The 15,034-nt window shown below is 37.6% G+C and overlaps 1 protein-coding gene across 2 annotated transcripts in view; it reads right to left on the bottom strand.

Annotated features, from left to right (window-relative positions):
- Positions 1-706: 706 nt before the first annotated feature.
- bean1 (brain expressed, associated with NEDD4, 1) overlaps positions 707-15,034 on the bottom strand; it is an 85,566-nt gene continuing 71,238 nt past the window's right edge. For both annotated transcript variants that reach the window (XM_052092530.1, XM_052092539.1), the window contains one exon: positions 707-3,940. In XM_052092530.1, coding sequence (XP_051948490.1) covers positions 3,571-3,940 — 370 coding nt within the window. In that variant the 3' untranslated portion in view covers positions 707-3,570. The remainder of the gene's footprint in view (positions 3,941-15,034) is intronic.

Raw genomic sequence — 15,034 nt, 5'->3', positions numbered from 1 at the left:
ACATATAAGTATGTTCTCTATCTGTGTGCCAAATTTCATAACTTTGCATGTGGTTCTATGGGCTGCCATAGACTCAAGAGTGGAAGAAGCGGAATAATAATAATAAGAAGAAAACTAACGAAAACAATAGGTATCTTCGCCCTTTCGGGGCTTGACCCACGTGTAAGCGTACAAAAAAAAAATTATATTATGAGCAACATTTTCAGACAGCACAATAAACAGTAATATAACCATGGAAAACATGATTTTGTTTGTAATTCTGATTACTTTGATTAAATTTTTCTGTAGTTGTTTTTTTTGCAGCATATTTTAAATGTGTTTATATATTTTGGATTCATGCTTGTTTTTTTAATCTGTGCTTATTATTTTGATTCACGATTATTATTTTTGGATCTGTGACCGGAATACTTTTGGTGGGATTTTGATCTAATACACACAACATGACATCTCAAAATAACACTGATGATTTGAGATGTAATTTCATTACATGTATGTCAACAATTACAAAAGATTTAATATAAAGGTGCTATTCCGGGGTATAAACAATATCCATATATCCAGAAGAACTAAAAGTCTGCATAATATGGTCTGTAATACACAATTGCAATCCAATTTTAAATGATTTTATGGAACATCAGATACCTAAAAGAAGTTTAAATACAGAAATCCTTAAATTTGACAGAAAATAAATACTTTGAAACCAGTGGAAAGTACAGTAGATCATTTATAATTTAGCAATATTTTTTAAAATCTGACTTGTATATTTTAATTTCCTCATTATGCAAACAGAATTTCTAAAGTGTTGTGCAAAAAGTGACTTACCAATTCAAACTTTAGGGTTTACAAACACATACAAACACTTACAGTTTAGTGGCAATATCTAAAACACCAGTTACAGGACAGAATCTGGACCAATTCTTCATCTATAGTGTTGACCAATACAGCTCCTACCTTTAAAGAGTCATATACACACATGGTGAGGCTAGACATCTACAAAAAGGAGAGGTACCTTTATATAATTAATTTGCCTCTCTTCATTGGTGATGAGTACAAACGTAATATTTCTAAAAGTGTCCAAGGCTGACATCCATTCAGACTACTCTAAATAAATAATAATGAACCATATAATATTAATTTCTGTTTTGAGCTGCTTTTCAAAACACAAGAAATGCATTCATGCATCAAATTCAATTTAATAATCCCTTCAGACCCATGTATATTCTTCGTGCAGTGGTGGGAAATTGTTGAAAAAGTTTAAGTGTGTCATGCTTTGTCATTTTAGGGCAAAATTTTAATTTATATAATCTTTAATAATGTATGTTTCTTTTTATACCATATGTCTGTGTTATTAGTAATGTTACAAGAATAAGACCTACAAATCTGATGACAGTCCTATAAGGACCTATATGTCAGGTTAACTGGAAAAAGCAGAGAGAAACTTTCTTCAAGGATTTCTATAGTGTTATGTAATCTAACAGTCATGGTGATTAATAGGCACATTGTATCTCTCAGAAACATACATGTGTATGGAAGTCAATGTGCTACAATGAATGAATTTAAAAAAAAATAAAAACAAGCACATATTTTAGAAACAAATCTGATACATAAATATTTTGGAAGCACAGAGCACATCCAACAAGAACTATCTTATGTTTCATTTTATATTGACATCACTGCTACAACAACTTTGCAATTAGGATATTTAGTAACCAGTCTTAGCTCTTATATTATAATGAACACAGCATTGGTTTAGGAGAATAATGTTAAATTGTTTTACACCCTTTGGCAAAGTGTCTGCTAAAGCCTTTTCTAACTATTTCAGCATTTTGTATGCATGGATTTCACTCTTAACACTCATATCTGCTGTTTAGGATGTTAAAACGTATTAAACAATATGCAATGCCAGAAGACTTTCCGAAAACAGTCTCTGCAATAGAAGAAAATGTTAAGAAATCGGTAACACTTTGCAAAAACGTTCTATATGTTAACATTAGTAAATGCATTTGGTATCATGAACTAACAATATTCTTTTACAGTATTTATTCTTATTGGTTATTGTTAATTAATGAAATTAAAATTATGCATTAAATAACATATACATCTTTTATTATTTTAAAAATGTATTAGTTGTAATTAACATTAACTACGATTAATAAATGCTGTAAAAGTTCATGTTAACTGATGTAGTTAACATCTTGGTTCCCTGAAAGGAGGGAATGAGATGCTGAGTCAGTCGCTAATGCTGTGGGAGCACTGCTCAGAAGTACCAATCACTGAAACCCTATTCAGTCACTCCAATTGAATATTGGAAGGTGGCCCTTGTTACTCCGTGTTTATGCGCATGTATTGCCTGTATATAACATCCACATCCACATCCTCAGAATATTTCAACTGAAGAGAGAGGAAAGGGATGCGAGAGCATCCCTTAACACTGAGGAATCAGTAGTGAGGCAAAGCTGCGAGCTTTGTTCCCTCCATTGTTCCAGCAAAGTTCCCTCCTTTCAGAGAACCAAGGTTACATCAGTAACCGAGACTTTCCCTTTCAAGTCGGTCGCATCGATGCTCTGTCAGTAGCTGTGTGCAATACGTGTGTATGACAATTGAATAACAAGAGCCATCTGCCAATATGTAATTGACATGATTGAATAGGTTTTCAGAGATCAGTACTCCTGAGAGGAGCTCCCACAGTGTCAGGCACTGATGCAGCTTCGAAGTGACCAATTTGAAAGGGAACTAATGATATTGAAGTGTTACCAAGAAATCACAGTGCTCTAAATGTTAAGTTGTAAAGAAATGAAATTATGTTTACTAAAAGGATGGATTAAAAGCATTCTGATCTTCTGAGGACATTCAAATTTCTCTTCTTTGCAAGGTAATCTATGAATTTTACAAAATATTATCTTAAAAAAGTTTTCTGATTTAAAAAAAGTTAATAGTTAAAATAAACCCTAATAAAAAAAGTTTAAATATTACAATTAAATGGTTTGCAGTAAATCAAAAACCACGTAGAAACACACATGAACATACGCCTATGTACATGCACACTCTTTCTCATCAAAAAGAAGAGAACGGTATAATTGTACACCTAAACTGTAAATGAATAAAATTTTATTAATGTAAAATTCACTATTATGAACTGATTTGAATTTAATTGATTAAGTCTCAGTCAGATGGCTTGCTCTGCAAAATTTTAATTGTTGAAATTAGCTCTGGTGCAACAGAAACTGTGAAATCATCTATAAGTCTATCTGTAAGAGAAGAATCAAGACATCGACATCTAATCACACCATAAGCAAAAGACAAAGTGAAGTGTAGACCCACAAAAAATCTCTAAACATAGTGGCCCACAGCGGTGTGCTCTCATGGCGGTTAGATAAAACAGGAACTACAGTGTCTGATGTTGACTAATATCAGAGGTAATTGTGGGGTTCTGCAGGTGTCGGTCTCAGCTCTGGGCTCTTAGACTTTTCAATAGAGTCTACATTTACCTGGGAGACCCTAGCCAAACAAAGTTGTCCCTCTCAAAGCTGGTTAAGCACATGATGCATGTTTGTGCTGGGGAGGCAGGGATTAAAAGATCCTGTGGGTAACAGTGTCCTGGGGACTGCTGTCCTCTGCAGTGTGTTTGAGGAGATCCAGGGGCATCAGAGGAAGGGCCTGGTTTTGCTCACACACTACTGCCTCGTATGGGGGGGCCTCTTCTAAAGGTAAGGCTAACAAAGAGATTGAAGCGATTGGCTGGTGCCTCAAGTCCTGCAGTCTGGTTGAGTATCGGGAAGAGCAACTTGCTGACACCCAGGAAGCACCAGAAGGCAGATCCTCCATCTCTCTGTAGTTGTTTGGAGCCGGCTGCTCCCGGCATGGGTCTGTGAGGGAGTAAGCGGGCGGATCATCCATAGGAACATATAAATGTGTCTCTGGTCCCACACATTCTTCATAACTAAAAGAAAATACCAAGTATTAATATAATGAGCAATATGACAATAAGCATATACAAGCCATCCAGTGTACATGGTGTACGTTGACTGCAACTTCCTATAGCCACTAGAGGGCAGAAAATATGAAAGGCTACAGCTCCTTTTAAAGTTGAGGTACTGAAGAGCCCATTATGAGAAAATAAATTGCAAACAAGTATATCTGCAGTAAGAATAAATTATAATACAGAAAAAAGTTAAAGCAAGATTAGAAACACTTTACCACTTTTCAGCAACATTATATCAGAAGTGTCTGACTTATGTCTGACAATTTCTGAAAAATGTATTTACTTGATCTTATATATTTGACTCATACTTTTATAAAGGCTGAATGCAAGATCCTCATGCCAAGTATTACTGACATTCAATTCTCTTTTTGTTGCATTCCCACCTCACCAAATTGCCACAATTTCACTTTCTCTGTGCAATACCCTGCTAGAGTAGCCTACATAGCAAACAAAGCTCAAGTAAAGCACATCAGATTCCAAGTCTGATGTGTCCATCCAAAAGAAAAGCAGACACAAAAGAGAGAGGCAGAGAGGGATAACAGCCTACTTGTCTGCCTGTGTTTGTGTGTGTGTGTGTGTGTACGTGGTGAGCTACATTAACCATGGTCAGGGGCACTTAGAAGGAACGTAGCCATCTGCCTAGCTGACCTCTATGCAGGCATATGATAGAGTGTTAAAAAGAGTAACAGAGAATAACGGCAGGGTAATTGGATCTGGGGTATGGTATAACCATATCAGACTGTCAGTAAGAGCGGAAGTGGGAAGCTAGAATTGGTTTAGCCCATTACCCCAGGGTTACATGTGAGGGATTGAAAGAGAAGAGGGCTTTGTGGTGGGCACAGAGATCTCTGTCATGGACATATCTTGTGTCTACAAAAGCCCTTATCATGCTCCGTGTGGAAGCTGGAATGAGTCCTGAAGACATAATGGTAGCATTCTACAAAAAGAGTACAAAAAATGGCCCTGAAGCTCTTAAAAAATGTCATTTTGCATTCAAATGTTTATGTACCCTGAAATCGACCCCATTCAGCTGAATTACTGACAAGAAACATGCCCCATCAGACATTTCAGCATCAATTCAAATGAGTTCAACTTTCCCTGTGATGCTACTGATAGTGTGTTGCTAAAGCAATCTCTGAGACATTTGTTTTAGTCCCATGGAAACAAAGTAGTAATCTCATTCACATGTTAGGTTTAGGGCAGGGGGTTGGGTTATGGTTAAAAATATGTATTCCTGTCTACTGTTTTTCATCATTTAAACTAAAAACACAACTTGCTTCTGGTGCCACTCTGTGAACCTTTCACCCTAAGAATGGTCAATAGCCCTTCCATATTTAGACACTGTGGACAGGGGCTCCAATTTTGGTAAATAACTACCAATTTCTGCAACTTAACTGTTGCCTGTCTGTAGATGAATTTAGTGTGATCATGCTGAATGTTAGTGAAAGGAGGTGCTTAACCTGCAGAAAACGTCAATCTGAGATGGTCAAACTACGAGCCATTTTATTTTCTCTTTGAGGCTTGAAAATTTTGCAACTCTCAAATTTGGATCATGTCTAAATACATTTACATTTATGCATTTGGCAGACGCTTTTATCCAAAGCGACTTACAGTGCAATTATTACCGGGACAATCCCCCCAGAACAACCTGGAGTTAAGTGCTTTTCTCAAGGACACAATGGTGGTGGCCATGGGGTTCGAACCAACGACCTTCTGATTAACAGCCCTATATATATATAAACAAAGTAAAAACAAGTTTTATATATATCAAATTTGATAAGTTAATAAATTATTTTTTTTTAAATGCCAGAATGAGTGAGGGTTGCAAATTTAGCCTTAATCAAGTTATTACTCAGTAGTGAAAAAATGCCTACAATATGCAATAGCCTACAAACAGAAAAATGACTAAGGGTCACTTAATACAGTACACTTAATATAATGCTATTACTATAATTATCATTCATTGTATTATAAACTGAGTCAAGTCTATAAGCAGCAACAGCAGCAGCAGCAGCAGCAGCTCTATTGAGGAGTCTCCATAGACTTAGGCAGAGGTCCACTCCCTCTCCCTCTTTGTAAGGCTTCAGTGAGGTGATGAGTGCTAATAAAAACACCACCTGCTCAACTAGTAGAGGTGATGATATCAGGGAAAATGGATAGGCATGGCTTGGACCCATTTCAACACCAAAAAAGTAAAAACCAAAGTAAAACACCAAAAATGTTTGTTCAGGCCAGACTGATCTCACAGTAAAATCTGAAGCAGTAAGTTGATCTAAAATGGTCTGTGCTTACCGAAATTCGAAACACTGCCCACAGTGGCCAAAGCCGTAATTGTCGTTGGTCGTGTAGGCATGCGAGAGCTCTTATTTCTGGGTAAAATGTCCACGGAGGAGCACTAAAAGCGAGTTGTAAAGTGAGTTGTTTTCGGACACAACATTGTGACTTCCTATATAATCATGCTTCTAAGACAGTGTTTCAGACTAAAACAGGCATTTTGTTTCTCCATATTATGATAGTAATCATACCACATCATGGTAGAGTTCATTTAGGCTCTTCTGTAATAACATCAGCCTCTTTCTTTTAAAACTCTAAATAACTGTGACAGGGCGGAGGTTGCATTTTATTTTACACTAAAATTACATTTGAACTTGATTGACAATTAGGTTTAAGATATATTGTTAATAAAATATACAGTACATTCTTGTTGGGCCACCCACATATTCCATTTGGAGATCACCGGGCTGCAGCAATACCTTCTTGGGAAACAAGCTTACAAGTGTAGGTACATTCAACAACACTTCCAGCTTTGGCCACTGGGGCAGTGGTTCGTATTTTGGTCAACACAGACCAATTTCAGCAGCAAAATTCGATCTACTGTTGACGAATTCCCAGTGTCATCAGTCTGAATTTTAGGTTGAACTAAATTAACAGTTAAAGGGGTTTTAAGGATTTACATTTTGTTCACATAATATTTTCCCCCATAACCTTGAACACCCTGTGCAAAATAACACACACAATGAACACACATCAACTTAGCTTCCCAAGCCAGTATATAAGAACATTTTGCCACAGGTGGAGACCAGAGAAAGACAGCAGGCAGGACACCATGTCTGGTCACTTCGCATTACCACCATAAGCAGGTCAACCATTAATTGATAGCTTAGCTCAATGCTCATAACCCCACAATGCTGTGGCACACTTCTCTGAGAATACTCCACTCAGAAATGGGCACCACAGTGTCTCTCTAAGAATTCATACACAATTATGCAGACATTGCTCCTCTGATGGCCAAATTTATTTTGCAGTCTTTTCATTAGTATCTTTCTATTGCTTTTTATTATGTGATTGATTTACTTACCTATACAGAAGCCAAACAGCAACTACCAATAATTTCTAAGAGCAATCTAAGCTAAGAGTAGTCAGGGCACATTACCATTCATCATTCACTCAAATTATCTGAGGACTCTTGATTCTGTGTTTTATTTTGATTCACTTTCTTGTATTGTACTTGCTGTATTATCTGTTGTGATTAGATGTTGTGCAAATTCACTTTGTTACAATAAAAGCAATGGATCAAAAATAAATTGTAATGTAATATAGTCTGTTATATGAATAGCCCATTCATAAATTCATCAATTCTTAGACTGCCACTTGATAATTGTAGGTAATTGTTGAAGCACAACCAGTCTCATCACTAAGACAATTATATAATAGCCAATGATAAAAGCACAACAGCATATGCTACAGGAATGTGTCACACAGCTCCTGGGAATGGGTAAGTTCTCATTAGTTGTAATAGCACATGGATATTCTGTTATTCAGTTTTCAGTTCTGTTTATTTTGTTTCATGTTAGTTTGTCATTCTTTATTTTTTCCTCTTATGATTGGAACGTTGCACACTATTTAATTTTGTGTTCTCTTATCTGTTTGCTTATATAATGCCATTTGTATAGTCTTGTTGATGTCATAAGTCCTATCATAAATCCCCAACTTTACAACACTATTTAAACAAAACATAAATTCAGCATGCTGATTATGTCATACTGATAAAGTCTTTCAATGGACTTACTGTGGACTGGTTCATGCACTTTGTCCCACTCTTCAACACAAACTTAAAGGGATAGTTCACCCAAAAATGACTTTCATTGGTGGAACACAAAATGAGATGTAAGACATAAGATGTAAGTGTCTCATTCGCCATTCACTTTCATTGCATCTTTTACAAAGGAAGTGAATAGTGATTGAGCCTGAAAATGACGAGGGTAGAATAAAATTTTTAGGTGAACTATTCCTTAGTAAGTACTTTGCAGCAGAGGTCTGTTACCTGAACTTTAACCCAGAGCAACACACTGTACTAGAATACCACGCCTGTTAGAATCTGTGTCAGCTTGCTCGGAAAGGAAATAAAAAGACAGAGAGAGAGTTTGAGATCTTACGGTTTGACATTTTTGGTCAGTTCAAGTCAGGTCGGGTCACAGGTCGAGTTCTAGCTTCAGCTTAAATCTTGAGCAGAACTCTGCTCAGCAGACTGATACACTTCTGCTCATTTAAAAGTTTGCAACACCTGCTGTGTCATCTGTAATCAATATGAATAAGAAGACATCTGTTGTTACCCTAAGTTTGTTCCCTGTGCCTCATACATAAATAATGACTCTGAACAAGACCTCCATGTGCAGGTGTGTGCATTTGTGAGAGGAGCTATCAAGATAAAAATACATTTAAAATAGTGATGTTTCACTGCAAAAGAATCACAGCAAATTGTATGAAAAATAATTGAGCTTTTTCTAAATGATAGGAAGTTCTAACAGAGACGTATCTCAAGGCTATCTATATGCCACCATGTGAGTGTTATGTAAAGCTGTTTGCTTTCTTTCAGAGCTGGGTGAGAACTGTTTTGCACCACCCTGCTTCCATGGGGTAAGGAGCCTTGCTCCCAGGGGAGCCCTTCAGCTACAAACACACACAGGTGCTGCCTCAACTGACAACAATTCATTAACCAGCAAATAACAGCCCAGCTGAGACTGGGTCTCTCATCTCATCTATCCACATTCTTAATGAATAAATAGCCTGTATTTGGTTTTACACTTTTTAAGCACACTATTGTTCATCTCAGGAACAATTCTGAACATCAGTTGTTTTGCCACCTTCTGCAAATGCAGACGGTTCCCATTTCCCCAGAGAATACCACAAAACACCTGTAGAGCAATACAATATAGTATAAAATCTCTGTCATTTCACACAGCACTTTTAAACAACTTAATTTGCAGCGTTTAATTAAAAGTGCAGCAGTTAGGTTCCAGAAGTAAATTCACATTTAATTTCTCCATAGAGATTTGTTTTTGTAAATAACTTATTTAGGTATTTAGACCTGGTCACTTCATGTGTTTTTACTGCTTTGATTGCTATCCAATTGAATAAGCACATTATATTTAACTGCATCAAATAAATGAAGGAAGTCTTCCCTACAACGTACATCCTTTTCTTCATGTGGTATTATTTATAGCACAACGCGAGCCCTATGCAAATACTCGGTAACAGCTGTTATATTGTCCATTTTCACTATGCTGATGTAGCGCGGTTTGGGCGGAGAAAAGTTACAAAATGTGGCTTGAACAGCCGGATGCATTTACACTTGACAGAGTTTCGAATGGAATGTGTCTCAAACTCAGGACAGGTTCCAGCTCAAAATCACTGAGGGTGCTTCTGAAAATAGTGGGGGTGCACTGTATAAATGTTACGATCCTGTGTTGTCTGCCCCGGGTTTTCTGTTCACTATGAACACACAGCGGGTAGAACAGACAGCGAAACATCCACGAAGGGTAGGGTAAACCTCGAACGAACAAGGGGGACAGAGAGAGAGCATTGGCATGAACATGAAACGTAAACGTGCAACGATAACGAACCACAAAGGAAAGGGAAAACAACAGGGTTTAAGTAGACAGACACGGTAATAACAAAATCACGAACAGGTGCGGACAATAACACAGTGCAGGCAGTGATGTGGGCCAGGAAACATTGGAAATGTAGTTTCTTACACGGACAGTGAAACACGGGGCGGACAACAAGGAAAACGTGACATGGAACAGGATAAGTGATATGTGAAACAGAAAACACGGGGCAGACAACACAGGATCGTAACATAGACCCCCTCAAAAGGACCGGATTCCAGATGGTCTGAAGAAACACAAAAACAACAAACACAAAATGTTCCAGGAGAGGGGGGCTAGAAGAGGGGGAGAACAGACAGACCAAAGGGGGCACAAGGGACACAGAGACAGACCAAGGAGGCACAAGGGGCATAGAGACAGACCAAGGAGGCACAAGGGGCACAGAGACAGACCAAGGAGGCACAAGGGGCAATTAGGCAGTCCATGGAGGCACGAACAGGTGCGGACAATAACACAGTGCAGGCAGTGATGAGGGCCGGGAAACATGGGAAATGTAGTTTCTTACAAGGACAGTGAAACACGGGGCGGACAACAAGGAAAACGTGACATGGAACATGATCAGTGATATGTGAAACAGAAAACACTAGGCAGACAACACGGGATCGTAACAATAAAGTGGAGATGTATCATAATTACACATTTTTTAAATATATTAAATCATGTTTAAATGCTACTAAAACCATGTAAATACGTTTTTTCTCACATGATCTGTTGCTGAAAATGACAGCAAAATGCTGCACGTGCAGATTAGGACATAATGGTTTGCACAATCATGCGCGTTTATAAGTTTTAATGCAGCAATTGTGTGTTCACAAACTGCAGGGATTTTTGTATGTTTGATGGGATTCAAGGAAATCTGCTTGCCAATTTACAGTATTAGACTTAAATATTCAATTGAGAGGAGGTGTGCAATTATTTTGGTACAAGACACATGCACACAAAACCCTAAAAACCCATTACTGTCATTCACAATGCTTCATGGGATTGTAATGCATTACCTCATAAAATACATTAAGTCCACAGTCCTGTATGTCTATTTAATTGTATTTTTATTTTCATTTACTTTGTTGATTTAAATTAAAGCTAATAATGTTGTGACCAATGTTGGAGCTAATATGTTTGATTTTTGGCTTAGAACCCTTTATTGTCTCCACAAGTGAATAGCTCATATACATGCCCTGAGCAGTGAGTTCCCAGGTGCCATCTGTGGCCATGGCAGTCCTGGTGTGAGTCACATGCCATAGTTCCTCCTTCCCAGCACCACAGAGACACAAAAACAGCCCCCCCCCCCACTCACACTCACTCACACACACACACACTCACGCGCAAAATGGGGATGTACCTAACATCTACTGTGCTAATGGCTCCTCATTTCAAAGTCCTGAAGACATCAAAGAACTGCATAGCTGTGAATAGTCCATGTTCGAGTCCACATATGTGCATGTGTAGGATGAACTGGCATGTTCCCAAACGAGGCATGCGGAAATGCCTGGGTAGCCCAGTACCTCAACAACATAATGGTCCTATGCCAATGCGCCATTCACACACTCTGTGCACTGTCTTTATGTTTATAGCCATGCTCTGTCATCATTTACTCCTCCCTCATGTTGTTCCAAAATCATATTACTTACTTTCTTCTGTGGAACACAAAATGAGATATTAAGGCCTGTTCACACCAAATCTGTGACGATTCAGCAAGACAAACCTCTGACGAAGGTCTGTTAAACTGTTGATACGCACCCCATTTTTGAGCACAAACCATGAAAATGACATACCTGAACTTAAATGGTTGTATTTACTGGACCCTTTGGAGTATGGACACAGTTGAGAAGCTGAAGTTTGAAGTAATGGAAATATATTGTGCTGAACATGTTTTTATAATCTAAAAAAACAATAATAAAAGTGCCAAGACAACCCAGAAATACAATGTTCTCAAAGCCACAAGTCTAAAGAAGTTACGATTCAAATTTGAAGATGATCTAGTTCATGCAAGCTTTTTTCTCTGTAAAATCGCTGCCGGTGTACAGAGTAAAATTAGGGCTCCGCCTTTCAAGATGACACAAAATCTGACTGCTCGGCTAATATGAATAAAACTACGCCGCATCCAGACCACTGTTCTGTGAAAGATTGTCAGGTGTGCCGTGGAAAATGATAAAATTCCACAAAACAATTAAATGCATGAAAAAAAATTAAAAATCTGTGAAATTCGCCATTTTGAAACCATAATCGGTCACTTTTTTGATTGTGAAGAGCAATAATTAATGTGCAAAAGTGACAATTTATACATGTTAAGGGTCTTTCACATGACTCGCGTCCGCGCTGAAGAATACATTGAAGTCTATGAAGTGACGTCACACCAGAGTGTTTTTCACACACGTTTTTGCTTCACCAATAATGTCTTTGAGAGTACTAAGCAACAAGAAATATTAAACAACTTTCCAAATTTGTGAAGAGACATTGAATGTCTCATCATTTCTTTTAATTAAATATTAACTTATTGTTTACGAATATCAGAGATCCCAGTTATTGAACTAATTTAAGTTCACCAAGAAAACGATTAGACATAAACGAGTCCTTTTATTACTTTCTGCTATCAAAGCAACAGCAAGCTTTTTTCTCTCTTCCAAATACGTTTTCAATGTTTATTATGCACACCTCCCGCTTTTTTATGTGGCAAACTTGTAAAATTGGCCCTCTGTGACGCTTTCTGCAACTCTTGTCACGTGGAGGGTGATGCGGCACTTGATGCTGGTGTTGAACGGAGCGTTGATGCCTGAAATGTGATTTACAATGACGAAAGAACATTATTGAAACTCAAAATGATTTTTATTTGTCTATTATTGTGGTCTGTTCTGATAAAAGCCATGTTCAGCAGTTTAAATATGCTACTGTAGGAAAATGATACTGCAGATCTGCTTTGTGTTCATAATTATTATACTGAAGTCAGTAGATTCATGCAAGTTTTAATAAAGGAGAAGGTAAGGACGTTATTGAAACTCACTATTATTAGACTATTATTGTTGTCTTTTTGGATGAAAAATAATGCTTTGACTGAAGGAAGACTATAGCTCTGCTTTGTTCTTTTAATGCTTAAACACTATAAAGTCTCTTGGTAGATTTCGGTCATGAACGACTCAAAATGATTCACTAACTCCCTCATAGCACATAAGACGCTCATTTGTCGCCACCTAGTGACATTTCCAGAAGGGGTTTCTTTTTTGCAGCTAATTCTGTACAAATGTGCAGTTAATTAGTTATATTTGAATCCCTAAAATCAATGGAATTGGTGCTTTTAGCTAATTCTTAAAAAAAAATATATATATATCCCCAGAAAGATTTTCATGGACCAGTGATTGAACAAATCAACAAATTAGAAAAGAAGCACATTTGATGTATTTTCATTACCCATTCTTGCCACCTGTGACCTCACACAGCATAGCCTACCTATGTGAATTACCAACCTATGAAACCATTTTTGCATAGCCGTATTTCAAGTAAACACGCTACAAAGACAGTTCTTGAAAAGGAAAAATATTGACGATGGTTAGCCTATTTGGGATAGTGGTGTGCCATAGATTCTTTAGTTGTAAAAAGTGTACCGTGGCAGAAAAAAGGTTGGGAAATACTGATATAATGAATGCTGTTAAAACATTTATTTACCTTATTCAGCATAACTGTTTCATTGTGTTCTTACAGTGGTGTTGATGCATTTTGAGGAGTATATAATCTGTGTTTTTATGCAAGTGAGATGAGTAAAGAGCGCTGTTGCATAAATATATATTTCCTATTTATATTTGCACATGTATCTTCCAGACAGACTCTCTGTTTATAAAGCCTGGATAATATAACACAAGTTACAGTGATATAAATAAACGTAGAGTAATGCACTTTAAGAATAAAAAACATTTGCTCCCCAATTTGGAATGCCCAATTTCCAATTTGCTCTAAGTCCTCGTGGTGGCGTAGTGACTTGCCTCAATCTTGAAGGCAGAGGACGAATCTCAGTTGCCTCCACATCTGAGACATCCTTCCGTGCATCATGTGGCTTGTTGAGCGCATTACCGCAGAGATGTAGCATGTGTGGAGGCCCATGCTATTCTTCGTGGCATCCATGCACAACTCACAACGCACCCCACCGAGAGGGAGAACCATAGGTTATAGCGACCACTAGGAGGTTACCCCATGTGACTGTACCCTCCCTAGCCACCGGGCCAGTTTGGTTGTTTAGGAGACTCAAGTCACTCAGCACACCTTGGATACGAACTTGTGACTCCAGGGGTGGTAGACAGCAACGAATGACAGTTTAGTATAAAATATAAAAAATAATATTAAATACTGCTCACTGCCTTTTCTTCATTTATATTATTGTAATACTTTATTGTTCTTGCAATACAAATAGCATTGTGGTTCTGTAATTTGTTTGTCTAAATCCTTGAATGTAACATATCTTTTTATGGGATATTTTACTACGAGCTTAGTGCAAATGAGTTGCCGACACTCACTGCTATTTTTAATGCCATGAGAATAAAACAGGCACAGTGATATACATATTAAATAATGCACGTTAAGACAAAACTCCATAACCAGACTTTCAAAAACAGAATGGCTTTAAGTTTGCAGTACAAAGGGTTCATGATCTGCAACTATATATTTTTAAGTATATAATTTTCTCGGTGTATATGAGCTGTATGTCCAATGTAGGTATTTGCCAGTTGATTAGCGCCACCAACATGCTGGATTGAGCAGCTGCAGCGACTGACAAAAATCTAGAATTTTTCTATCTCCAAAAAAAAAAATAACCTTTGGATTTCTGGAGGGTGATTTGTCAGACTCTGTATAAAAAGTGGCATCGAAATCCATTGTTACCATGCAAAAGCTTGTTTAGAACCAACTCTCGCACTGAAAAAAATGGGTTTGGTGTGAACAGGACAAAATACACTGAAAGAGAAGGGTGACTGAGGCTGACATTCTGCCTAATATCTCCTTGTGTGTTTCACAGAAGAAACTCATGGAACCTGAGGGTGAGGAAATGATGACACTATTGGGTGAACTATCCCTTTAACTCCATGGACAGAGAGCTTTATAATGGTGGCTGATAGGGCGG

The sequence above is a fragment of the Xyrauchen texanus genome, chromosome 2 (assembly GCF_025860055.1).
Source record: "Xyrauchen texanus isolate HMW12.3.18 chromosome 2, RBS_HiC_50CHRs, whole genome shotgun sequence".
Taxonomy (NCBI): Eukaryota; Metazoa; Chordata; class Actinopteri; order Cypriniformes; family Catostomidae; genus Xyrauchen; species Xyrauchen texanus.
Note: the sequence above shows the minus strand (reverse complement) of the source record. Positions and strands in the feature narration are given on the sequence as shown.